The sequence below is a fragment of the Ornithorhynchus anatinus genome, chromosome 13 (assembly GCF_004115215.2).
Source record: "Ornithorhynchus anatinus isolate Pmale09 chromosome 13, mOrnAna1.pri.v4, whole genome shotgun sequence".
Taxonomy (NCBI): domain Eukaryota; kingdom Metazoa; phylum Chordata; class Mammalia; order Monotremata; family Ornithorhynchidae; genus Ornithorhynchus; species Ornithorhynchus anatinus.
In genome coordinates, this window is record NC_041740.1 from 36116699 (window position 1) to 36129302 (window position 12604).

Below are 12604 nucleotides of genomic sequence, written 5' to 3' on the forward strand. Positions count from 1 at the left end.
GCCGGCTAACGGGGGCAAAGACCACTTGAGCATTTCGCAATGTGCTTCACCCCTGCCCTCCTGTTGACTTGTTGCACTCTGTGCCCCAGCAGGAACACGATCGGCAGGGACGAGAGAGAAAGAGCGCAAGTGTCCCTGTGCAAAGCCACTTAGCACGATCATCAGTTCCTTCGCATGGGCTCGCGGTCTCAGGACAGAGGTTCAGTTGTAGCTCCAGATGATAAGACTCCAATACAATCTTAGAGAGTCCTGGGCAGAGAGAACCATTTTGCAAAAGTACAGAGGTGTGAGCCTCTTCCAGAAACGCCAGAAATGCATCAGTAGTTAATGTTCCAGACAGACAACTCCTTCTGAGGAACAGTTGCCACCCGAACAAAATCAGTGAGCAAAAAGCACATAGCAGCTTTGACGTGTGAATGAAACCAAGTAGTTTGCTTTAGGGGAAGTGGGAGTATATTTAGCTGAGGGAGTGCCTTGTGGCTTCTTCATGCTTGGTCCCTAATAAGACCGTTTTAGGAAACAGAACTAAACCGGGTCCCATTAGTAAACAGTGCCCCATTCCAGACTCGGCTATTCTAAACAGTGTTCCCCTTGAAAGCCTGCAATGACCGCTGAAGGTGCCTGTAAAGTAAAAGCAGCTCCTTTGGGCTGGAAGGTCCCACAGTGGTAAGAAAACAAAAGACTAGCCGGATCCCCTGGGTTGGGGCACGCTTGCCTGGGATCCACCTAGATGTTAGGGGGCATTCCAGGAGCCCCAGCTCCAGGAGGCAGGTTGTGGGATGATTCCCACCTGTCTTCTGACTTTGTCCGGTAGAGCCTCAGAAGCATGGACTAAGTGGAGACCCTCCCCTCCGCCCCCAGCAGCCACTTCTACAGTTGACCTTCCTCAGGGAACCCACTGGGGTTTACACAGTCAATCAGCGGTATTTACTCTGTGCAGAGCACTGAACTAAGCGCCTGGGACAGTACAACAGAGTTGGCAGCCACATTCCGTGCCCACAATGACTTTTGCAGTCTAAAAGAAATATGGGAGACACCCAAGACTCCCACCTCTGATAATACCTCTCCCGTTTGCCACTGGGCATACATTACCCCAATCAGCCCCTGTGTCAGGAATCCAAGACAGGATTGGGGCCAAGGACTGCAGGAGGTGAGAGCCCATGACAGTTCGATAGCTAATCCATCCGGGCCACAGCTTTGCCCATAAAAGTCAGTGGCATTTTGACTAATATTAATTAGCATGCTCCAGGTAGTCCACCTAACTGGGTAATGCAAAAGAAAAAATTCACACTGGGTCCCCCAAAATTTCAGATTGGCTCCCTCCACTGTTCAAACCTCAGTAACAGCTAACTGCATATGCTTGTGAACTCAATGCTTTTCTTGAGGCTGCCCAGGCTTTGTCACCCTTGAAGACAAGCTCCTTCCTAGAACTTGTCCTTCCCAGCTACTCCACGGAGGGAGTTGAGTCATGTCTGGAACACACCTGCAGTTCCTTGAGCGAGAGATGCTGCTCTGTCCGCAAACACTATTAATATGCACAGTCCTTATGCTCCCCAAAGGGGTTGAGAAATATGGAGACAAGTGATGTGGCCAGGTGAAAAATCACAGCATTCATCCTTTCTACGCATAAGGTATGGGATGCTTTGTACAATGCGATTGCTGCCCATTTCTTTATTAAATTGACTCAGACTGTATTTTTATAAGAACAAAATACATTTGGATGCACCGCCAAGAACATCAAGCTCTCGGGCTTCTCTCGGCTGAACACAGTGAGAGGCATCAGCTGAAATTTTATTGTCTGTTGGTAACCACTTTGTGCATTATTTCCGGCAGCTCTAATTAGATTTATTTTAAAGCTCAGTTCCTATAAAATGTTCAAACATCCAACAATAAAATCAAATGCTGATTCTAAAAAAGCATGCCAAAGAGCACTAGAATGGTTTGCTATTCACCGGGGCAGCCTTTTATTGTTCTCACACACAAACCACCACCATGACCGGAGCAGCCACCTTGGCCCTGACACCTGGACAGAGGATGGGTAGCCCCCCGCCCCCACCAGCGAGGTGTCAGAAGCCATTCCCTGGGTGCTAAAAAGAAAAGGGCTTTGTTGCCTGAAATCAGTCTTAACTCCAGAACAGGCTGCTGGCCTGCCCATACACATGTGAACATTGTTCCTATGAAACAATTGGTAACAACTTCCAACATTTCAATTTAAGGAATCACTCGAACCATAAGTCTAAGGGCTGCCTGGAGGGTGGAGTTAGAGTCACCCTAAATTCTGGTAAGTTTATACTGCAGGAATAATGGTTATTACCAGTGAGATGTTTTTTAATAGAATTTGATAAGTGTTTACTCTGTGTTAAGCACTGTTCTAAGCACTGGGGTAGATACAAGTTAATCTGGGTGGACACAGTCCCCGTCCCATGTAGGGCTCAGAGTCTAAGACAGAGGCAGACAGGTTGAATCCCTATATTTATAGTTGAGGAAACGGAGGCACAAAGACATTACATGACTTTCCCAGGGTGCTCAAAAGCATGTTTATAGCACACAGGTATAATGATTATTACAGGAGGATCCAGCTAAACTAGGACATGTGGTAAACCTATTATATTGGAATAAACCCAAGGACACTAACTAGTAGTTACTTGAGAAGTATGCACATTCAAAGTATATGGAGCTGGTTTCACTTTCAGGCCGGGAGAGTGAAATCACTTCTAGTGAGTGAACCTTTCAGCCTTTCCTAACTGATGGGAGAAAGCCCAGTTCTTATGACCTGCTTTATCCAGGAGACGGACCATTTCTTCCATGAAGGATCAGTGGTTTTAGCTTTCAGAGAGACCCCATTAGTCTTGGCTTTAGTTATGTTTGAAGCAGTGGCTTCTCAACGCACTGCTAGTTTGATCCACCATGAGCATCTGTCAAGGATACCACAAGGTTAACGGTGGATGGGGAAGGGTCAGATTGTAGCCAAGACCTTACGCTCTCCCTCCCCCAAACCCCTTACAGCCCCACCCACCTTGTGGTGGATGAAATGGGAGAAGAAGGGGAAGAAGTGGGATAGATTACATGACTACTAGATGGGGCCATTGACCTGAAAAGTGGAATGCTGGACACCACTCCAAACCTCTGCCCCTTGTCGGGAAGCAGCGTGGCTCAGTGGAAGGAGCCCAAGCTTGGGAGACAAAGGTCATGGGTTCGAATCCCAGCTCCACCACTTGTCAGCTATGTGACTGTGGGCAAGTCACTTAACTTCTCTGGGCCTAAATTCCCTCATCTGTAAAATGGGGATTAACTGTGAGCCTCACGTGGAGCAACTTGATTACCCTGTATCTACCTCAGCGCTTAGAACAGTGCTCTGCACATAGTAAGCGCTTAACAAATACCAGCATTATTGTCCAGTAGGGCTCCTGCCTTCAGCCTTATATGTGGTAGCTGCTCTCCTCTTCACCAGAGACTGGGCATGCTTCCCTGCCTGGTATACCTTGAGGAGAGAACGGGTGAGGGCCGCATTTCATCTGGGTTTAGCTAAGCGGTGGTTGTGCGGTTGTTGTCCCTCCAGGATTGAACCCTCCCAGAGATTTTAGTTGTGATTGCTTTGTTTCCTCCCTAGGTTCTCAGCATGGTGATCAATGCCGCTTACAAGCCTGGAAGGGTGTTACGGGAGCTACAGCTCGTGGAAGACCCCCAGTGGAATTTCCAAGAAGAAACCCTGAAAGCAAAGTAAGCGTTTCACGTGCCAGTAAACCTGCTGGGGTACTGTTGGCTTTCTTTATGGATAAGCGGGAAGGCCATCAATGAATGACCAACCACAGGAAAGCAAAACAATCTTAAGGAAAAATAGAGCTCTACCTTGCCCTTCGCAGGGATTGCATCCCTATCTTCTAAACCCATGAGTGGTGGAAAAATAAGGCCTTCACTCAGAATATTTGGGCAGCACAATACCTGACATTTAGGGAAGCACATTTATGGAAAAAAAAAATTCCTCAACCTACTTCCACCCAAATTTGCAACCCTTTCCAGCAGGCAAATAAACTTGATATGGGCTCACTCCAGGCAGTGATTCTGCTGTGTTATTTGTTGGACATAATGGGGGGCTGGAGACAGTCAACTGGGGCTCCGAGGGTGACCCAGGGAAGTTATTTGCCTTCTCTTGGGCTTGTCCATCCCTGGCATCCAGATTAGGGTGCATCTAAAAGACCCTGAACACATGAGGCTTTATCTTCATCTCAAAGCCCTCCCGGGAATGACTCCTTAATGGTACTTCCAGAAAGAAGTTAGCACAGAGAAGTTATGTGATTCACCCAAGGTTACACAGCAGGCAAGTCATGAAACCGAGAATAGAACTAGGTCCGTTAACTCCCAGACCTGTGCTCTCTCTACGTGGCCGTGCTCCCTCTCCCCACTTGACACATATCTCAGTAAGCAATCCCACTCAAACAGATAAAACAAACAGAAATGGAAAACTTCAAGGTCATTTTAACTTCATGAAAAACACTAGCTGCTGTAAACCAGTCAGAAGCCAAGCTGGGGAGAGTTTGTTTTGCAGAGTTTGCCCTGGTTCTCGTGCTAGCAAGTCAGTCGAAGCTTATATTAAATCCTGCCTGATAGAATCAAAACAGACATTGTGAAATCCAGCCCAGCTGAATTCTAAAAGCGACACATTACCTATTATATCAAAAATGACAGTAAGTTCCATTGCAGAATCTTGCAGAGCAACTTATAATGAGAAAGTGTCTGTCTCAAATGGGTTTCAAGTGCGTTAGATCACAATAGCATCTCCGAGCAGCTGCTAATGATGACAGCTTTACAGTCAGCAGGAATGTTCGTGTTCTACTACTACATGTTGAGTCATCTCATTCCTTCTGATGTAAAACGACAACTTTTTAGATCTTGACAACTTTGCTGTTTACTTGAGTATGTAGGAGAGGAGGGAGAGCCTCTTCCCAATAGCCTAAAAGCTGAAACATTTGCTGTCATGAATAAATTAACTCAGCAGCAGAGGAAACTGCATTTAATGCGTTGGGTTGTCATGGCACGGGGGGCAGGGGGAGAGGGAATGTCACCAAATCAATCCCGAATAGTATTTCAAGGAAGATCGAGACGATTTGGATTGTCTTCGGAGACGGGGTGATTACTATCACTTAGGATCAGTGTTTCCTGCTTACTGGAAAGGGCTAAGTGGGTGATTGCAATGGCATTGGCTTATCTATAAATGTGGGGCACAGCACGCAGCAGAAATCTGCTGGCATTTTCCATTAATGTATTCAAAATGAAGTGTGGGGCACTTTCATTAAAAGAGATTCTTGCTGCGCTTCTACTGAAGGAGGATCCATTTTCTTTAGTTTTTTGTAAAGGGTGAGTGTCCTAGATACAGCACAGAACATCAGATTAGACCAGAGTAGCTAAACCAGATGGGTGGGAGAGATAGAGGAGTAGTGAGCTGAACATGAAATGTGCAGTTCTGTTAGTGATGCTTCTCAGAATCTGGGACCGTGTTAGATCAGTCGATCAATCTATTGTATTTCTCGTGTGGCAGGGGAGGTGGGTTTGAATAAAGTTTGAAAAATGTATAAAATAGAAATATCTGAAGGCAGCATGTGGGGGCTCTTCAGAACCATAGCTTTTGTGTAGGTTTTGAGGTTCTGCTGGAATCGTACTCTGGTTGTAAGCTGTGGATCACCCTACCAATTTCTGGTGTATGCTGTGAACAACCCCATGGTGTTGGTGGCAGTGGGCAGACCAGAGAAGCAACAGGAGGCAGGTCCAGAGGAGAGCGCTAGCCGTGACTAAAGAGTAGAAAATGGGCCCCACAAGGACAGCCTAGGGGAGCAGCGTGCATTTAGCCTGCAGGAGAGAAGGAACAGAATAGCACTACATATCTACAAAGAGAAATGGAGGGGAGCCGGTCTTGGTTTCCATTTCTGACCGAACGAGGGAAAACAGACTCACATCACAGCAACAGGGATTTGGGGCGGACACCTGCGGCACTTCCTTACCGGCAGGGTCAAGAGCTGTACAAGTAGGTGGCCTGGAGGGTGTCTTTCTCCACAGATGTTAAGAACTAGAGTAGGAGGTCTGTAGTGCTTGATGGCAGTCCTGCATGGAAGCAGGAGCGAAACCATTTGATGCTACTAGCCGTCTGGTTCTCTGACTATAAGTAATCGAGACATCCTCGCCACAGAGCTGGGGCCAGCCCCGGGGTGCTTGTGGGAGTCTCACCTGACCATTTGGGAGGGGCCAGACTGAACCTCCGACTCCCGTCTGTTCTTGCCAGGGAAACAAGGTCAGCTCTCTGCAAATAGTCGCCTGCTCAGTAAGTAACTCCCTTTTAACTCTGGCTTCTCTCCTCCTGCACTGCCTATTCCATCTGCGACGATCCCCACTTTTGGACTCCGCCGCAGCCTGAGATAGGGGCAGCAGATTATTTAATATTACAGTAGCTTGATACATCGAGCGATTTATGTGACCGGGAAAAGAAACAAGGCTTCGAAAACCAGAAAAGTTTCCCCTGTAAAATTTTACTACCTCTCAGCATTTTACACTGTTTACTCTTACGAAGCCGCAAACAGTTGAAATTGGCTTCGGGCCACAGTCCTAAACGGGGCTAAGTCATCTGGACAGATGCAGAGCTGAATTCATATGAGGATATCTGGGAGTCATTGCGATGATGGGACCTTCAGCCATTCGGAAGAAGAACATCCCAGGCTGCCCCTAATCTTAGCTGGGGCCAGGTAGGGATGCTTTATTTGTCACTTCCCTGGGAAAAAGCAGAATCAGGTTTCAGAGAGGTCGATGGGTGAACTGGGAAGTTCTCTAACGATCCCTTGAATATGCTTGGGGTGGTGGGTCTAATAAAAAATCGGGCCCTGTCTTCTCCTGCCGTGATGAGGGATGAACTCTGATTCTCATGATCCCATCAGTGCTGACAGCCATGACCTCGCCTCCCCCGGCAGGACAGCTGTTCTGATTGGGCAGATAGAAGGTCCGTGCTGGTACCCGCCAGCAAGAATCCAGGGGTCAGGCTGCAGGCATGGTCATAAGTACCCATTCTTCCTGTCTGATCAGAGGGGTCCAACCCTTTGGGGCTTAAGCACCAGGGGGTCTGGTCAGTCCAGGAGCAGCCACTCTGGGTGCAGCAGCATCATAAGACTGTTCTCCCCCAAAATGTCCACGTGTGGTTTTGCAGGCATCGAGGCGCTATCGGCCAATTTCCAAATCCAAGCTAAACTCAGGTAGCCTCAGCGCAGTACTCCTGATTTTGATTTCTTTGCCTCAAACGACCGTCCTCTGTGCTCCAGAAATCCCCAATAGTCTCCGAGCTCCTTGTCTGCCCTCCCTTTCATAGATACGCTTCACTGAGTTCTCCCCATGTCCCCTGGCAGTGGTCTCCGAGGAGGCCCTCTGCAAAGGTCCCAGCCGTCTGGCAAGGGGGTCAGGAATGCTTCTTCCGGGCATGCCTAGCCCTGCTGTCTCTGGGGCTCCTTAGAGCGGAGCTGAGACATAGCAGAGGACACTTATTCAGCTATTTCATTCTGACATATTTGTACTCAGCTACTTAAACCGTGAACCCCATGTGAGACAGGGACTGTGTCCAGCCCGATTATCTTCTATCTACCCCAGTGCTTAGTACATCATTATCTTCGGCATCATAATAATATCACCACTACCTGTTTTACCCTTGTTCTTTCTCCTGCTCCCACTCTTTACAAATACTATTTGTCTCCCTCATTATATGATGCAGAGACCATATGCCTCGCTTCTGTTGAACTCTCCCAAGTGCTTATTACAGTGCCCCGCACACAATAGGCAAGCGGTAAAATTCCATCAACCAACTGATAATTGCCTCACCTTTAAACTGAGCACTGTGGTCACCAGCAATGAACCACATGACTGGCTTTTTTGTAGCTCTTTTCATTTATTGAAAGGGCAGCTGGGAGACCAGCCACCAGGTTTCAGCCTCAGGCCCCCCTTCGGCTGTGTGACTTTGGGTTGTCTGGATCTCAGTTTCTCCATCTGAAAATCGGGGTGGTATTGACCCTTCCTAATTTCTCAGATAACGAGCAAAGGGGTGGAAATAAAGGCATTCTGGAAAATGCAGCTCATTGGTATGATTTCCAGGATGTTCATATTATGAAGTCAGTGACCCTGAGGAAAAACTCCAAATAACCTTTCATCTCTCTAACATTTGATCTGTGCAGATCGGAGCTCTGACTTGCAGGCTGTTACTCTAGCCCTCGGGGTATTTCAATTCTCTCTGGCCATTCCCAAGTGGACTTTATTGCTAAGTAAAGAGAGTTTGACCCCGAGAGAGTGTGTGTGGTATTACAGGAGGACTAGTAGGGCCCGCACAAGCTCAGAAGACACCCTGGATCATGAACGGAAATGCAAACTCCCCTCTTGGTTGGCCAAAACTGTTCAGGGCCAAACCCGGACAACCAAGGTAATCTTGCAGGCCAACGTTTGGTCTGTCGGAAAGAGCCTGCCGGGGCCAGGTGTCAGGAGACCCAGGTTTTAGTCCCAGCTCTGCGGCTGTTTTCAGACCTTGGTCAACTCGCTTAACCACTCATTGGGCCTCAGTTTCCTCATCTGTCAAATGGAGATGGTTCGTTAATTTGATTATAAAAACCCTGTGAGGAGGAGACTGTTTCTGAGCTCATACCCTCTTAATTAGTGCTTAGCCCATAGTAAGCAGCTGCAGAAATGGCCATCCTTATTCCTTACTGCGTTTATTTGGAGCAGGGTGATTCTTTCTCCTCCCGACAATGGTTATCATTTCTAGCGGAGAATTAAAGCAATCCAGAAGCCTCTGCTGTAAAGAGGGGGCCCCTTCTCCATTTAAAAGCCTTCCTGCTTCGACCGCCTAGCCGAGCCTTTGAAAGTAGGTCTGCTGATAAGCCATAAAATCCGAGCGCCATCAAACACGAACGCTGCTTGCATGCGTGCAAAGGGCATGCTTATCATGGGGTACCTTCGCCTGCTGCTGCGTTGCACAAATGCCATGTATGCATAATGGAAATCAGCCCTGCTGGAGCCACGAAGCTGACGTAGCCTGATTTGGGTGAAGACGAGATTTTTGAGTGTTGGGCATTTACACCAATTTCAAGGCTGAATAACAATACTTTCTGCTTTCAGAATTTTTCAAAAAGGAAACGTTTCAATCAAAAAAACACAAGTACTACATCAGTGCACTTGACTTTTGTTCCCTGGACACGACACCTGACATACCAGTTATTCACGGAACTGAATTTGGTAACCGGATCCCCGGATAAATGTAATTTTTAAGCACGGATCCTGTTTTAGCACTTGCAGTTTGATCATCAGACCAGTCCAGTTGTTAAGGCATAAACATTTTCTGAAGCATTTGCTGATAAATATAAAACAAAAGCAAGCAGAACCCCCTTAGTGCTTTGGTGATGGACCATGTGACGGGCTAGCTATGTTGCCACTTGAGGCTTGGGGACCAGTCACGATGAATAATGGCAGCCAATGTTTCCTGATGTGTTTTTCTCCCCTTGATTTCTAGATACAGAGGCAAAACCTACAGGGCAACTGTCAAGATTGTGCGCACGTCTGACCAGGTAGCAGATTTTTGCCGGAGGGTCTGTGCCAAGCTGGAGTGCTGCCCGAACTTGTTTAGTCCGGTGCTGGTCACTGAAGTCTGTCCAGAGAACTGCTCCATCCACACCAAAACCAAATACAGTAAGCCAGCCAGAAATATCCGCCTTTCCCCCACCCACACCCGGTCCAGAACCAGAAATACAGTTGATTCTCCTAGGATGGGTCGGGGGGAGGTTGCATTCGTCTAGAAAAATTCAGTATTTATCGAGTGCCTACTATGTGCGGAGCACCGTAAACCCCAATATGTAATGTAGTGCTCACCCCATGCCCGAAGCCCCACCCCCAACCGTTTCTTCCCACACCACAGCCTCCTGTATTTAGACGGTTGGTGGTTGTCGGAGCAACGCTCCTCAGTTCCCTAACAGCATACTGTTCAAACACATACAGTAAAAACCCACGGTATAGAATACTCTGATTCTGAATCACGTTGGGCCAAATGAAACTAGGCTGCTGGCCTGAAGGAATCAAGATATGCACTGTCTCTCCTTCCTACTCTCTTGTCTTGGGTCCCCTGGGATTCCTGGATTGTAGGAGAAATTGTGCATTTGGTGTACATGGTCTGATCTGTACGTAGCCTAATTTCTGAAAAACATTGCCGGGGACAGAGCTAAAATGGGAAGTCCTTTAGCCAGTATGGCAAAGGGTCATTTTGATTATTTTTTTCTGTTTCCTGTTAACCAGGTCAGTCTGTCAGTCACATGGCAGACACTGGGGAACTGAGGGGATTGGACCAGCTAATCCACTGCCTGGAAAGCCAGCTACCAGGGAGACATGGATAATGGGGTTCCCTGAGTTGTCCTGGTGCTTGGAAGAGTTAGTGCTCTCCTCAGTCAGTCAGTCAATAAGTAGTATTTATTACTTACTGGGTGCAGAACATTGGTAAACACTTGGGCAAGAACAACAGAAGCAAAAGGCACGGCTCCCACCCTCAAGGGGCTTAGAACATAACGGTGAAGACAGGCAGACGCATTCACAGAGAGCACGGAAGCTAGAAAAACAGGGATAGTAGGGTCCATAACCTGAAGATGTCAGGAAGAATAATCAAAAATTGAGTGTGAAATTGCTTGGGCATATAAACAGAAGTACTGGGAGTGGGTTGGGGGGGGGTGTAAATACAGACCTGCTAATGACGGCTGCTGGATTGTCATGACTTGACCAGCTCAACAGCCATCATTAGTATGGGAGCGAGAATGTCTCACCCCCGTTCCCGGGCACCTCTGCCACCTATAGAACATAGCAGGGACATGGGGTGGGGGTGCGGTGGGACAGTCTGGGGGTGAACGCCTCTTGGCTCAAATTCGAGGTCTTATTCTTCTGGTGGTGCCAGTGGCCACTATGGTTTCATGCCTCAAATCCACTTCTTTAAAAATGCAGAACAACGGTAGTAAATGTGAAATGCACCCAGGTCCGGGACCACGTCTATATCTTATCTATGTGCTTCTTTCCTCGTGTTTTGTAATCAAAGAGTGATACTTATTGCGTGCTTACTATGTGCAGATCACTGTACTGAGCTCTTGGGAGACTACAACACAACAGGCTTGATAGAAACGTTCCCTGCCCACAACGAGCTTACAGTCTACAGCCTGTGCTTTTGGGCAGAGTAAGCGTGCTAAATAGATACCGATACCACTACTAGGTCAACTGGGGAGGCCCAGGGAGAATGTGGAAGCTGGAAGCCTCTCCCGGAGCTGCTTTCTCCCACCTCCAAGGGGCCAGGGAAGCAGCCCCACCACCCAGAAGTGTGTCTTTTTGCTGGTTTCTCATCAGGCAACCAGCAGAGGGTGCGGCATATCACACCGACCAGCCATTCGGCCTGTCAACCGGCAGCCTTGTAACTCCCCGCAGAGACCAGGGAGACAGGGCCTGGAACTCACTGCCGAAATTTAGTAATTCCCTCCCAACTCCTTCACAAATCCTAACCCATCTCATTTGGGTGGCGTTTGACCCCACCCCAAGGGGTTTTTACCACTTTGACAGGCACAACTGCCTCCTCCTTCGCCCCCAACCTTCAGCATCCTGGTAACAGCTCAGCCTTCCTCTAAGTATTGTTTTCTGGCCCGGGGAGATTCGATGACATTTTCTTTGCCTTTAGCCAAGCCCTAGATAGAATGAGTCCTTTCCTACTGAAGCCGTCACGTTACAAAACCTGCTTTCTATAAATTAATGGAGAATGGATTAAAGGACAAAAACTGGAAAATTCTTTTTTCGCAGTCAAATACCATTATTTATAGGGAAGCAGCATGGCCTACTGGACAGAGCCCAGGCCTGGGAGTCAGAAAACTTGGGTTCTTATCCTGGCTCTACCATTTGCTTATGTGACCTTGGGCAAGTCACTTAACTTCCCTGTGCCTCAACTGCTTGAATCATAGTAAGCATTTAACAGATATAATAATAATAATAATAGTAATAAAAATAAAGCCCCCAGTTGTGCAGACTACGGCATGGCTCCTGTCAGAGGGCTTACAGTCCATCAGGAGAAAAGGGCACACACAACTATACAACAAAGAGATAGACCTGGACCAGAAACCTCATTACCAACAACAAACACATCAAGTTTCCCCTCTGGCATTACTGGAGGTGGGTGAAGTTAGGTAGGCTCCCAGGTAGAGGTGGATTTTTAGGAAAGCTTCAAAGGAAGCGGAGTTTTAGGGACAATTCCTACTTGTATGGAAAGTTGCACTATTCAGGCCCAGTTGTGCAGTGAAATGAGTAATTCTTTGTGTCTGGGATTTGGACATATTCACAGCCCTTTTTCTCCCCTCCCCCAGCAATCTTCCTCACCTTTACTCCCCCTATTTCCGAACAAACGACAGTCCTCGAGAGATCATCTTATATCTTATCGTCAGAAAGGTCATGCAGCAGCACCTAGCACTGCCAGATTCTGCCAAACAATCTCCTTCCTCTGAGGTTCAGCCCATCGTGACTGTCCCCTGGTGCAGTCTCCCATGGATGTGCCCAAGACTGCCTTTTGGGGGGTCTGGCTGTA

At 47.7% G+C, this 12604-nt stretch overlaps 1 protein-coding gene across 2 annotated transcripts in view; it reads left to right on the plus strand.

The window, feature by feature from the left end:
* The window catches only part of SFMBT2 (Scm like with four mbt domains 2), a 144858-nt gene that overhangs the window by 125163 nt on the left and 7091 nt on the right, over nt 1–12604 (plus strand). For both annotated transcript variants that reach the window (XM_029077746.2, XM_039913902.1), the window contains 2 exons: nt 3611–3720; nt 9524–9699. In XM_029077746.2, the coding sequence (XP_028933579.1) occupies nt 3611–3720; nt 9524–9699 (286 nt within the window). The remainder of the gene's footprint in view (nt 1–3610; nt 3721–9523; nt 9700–12604) is intronic.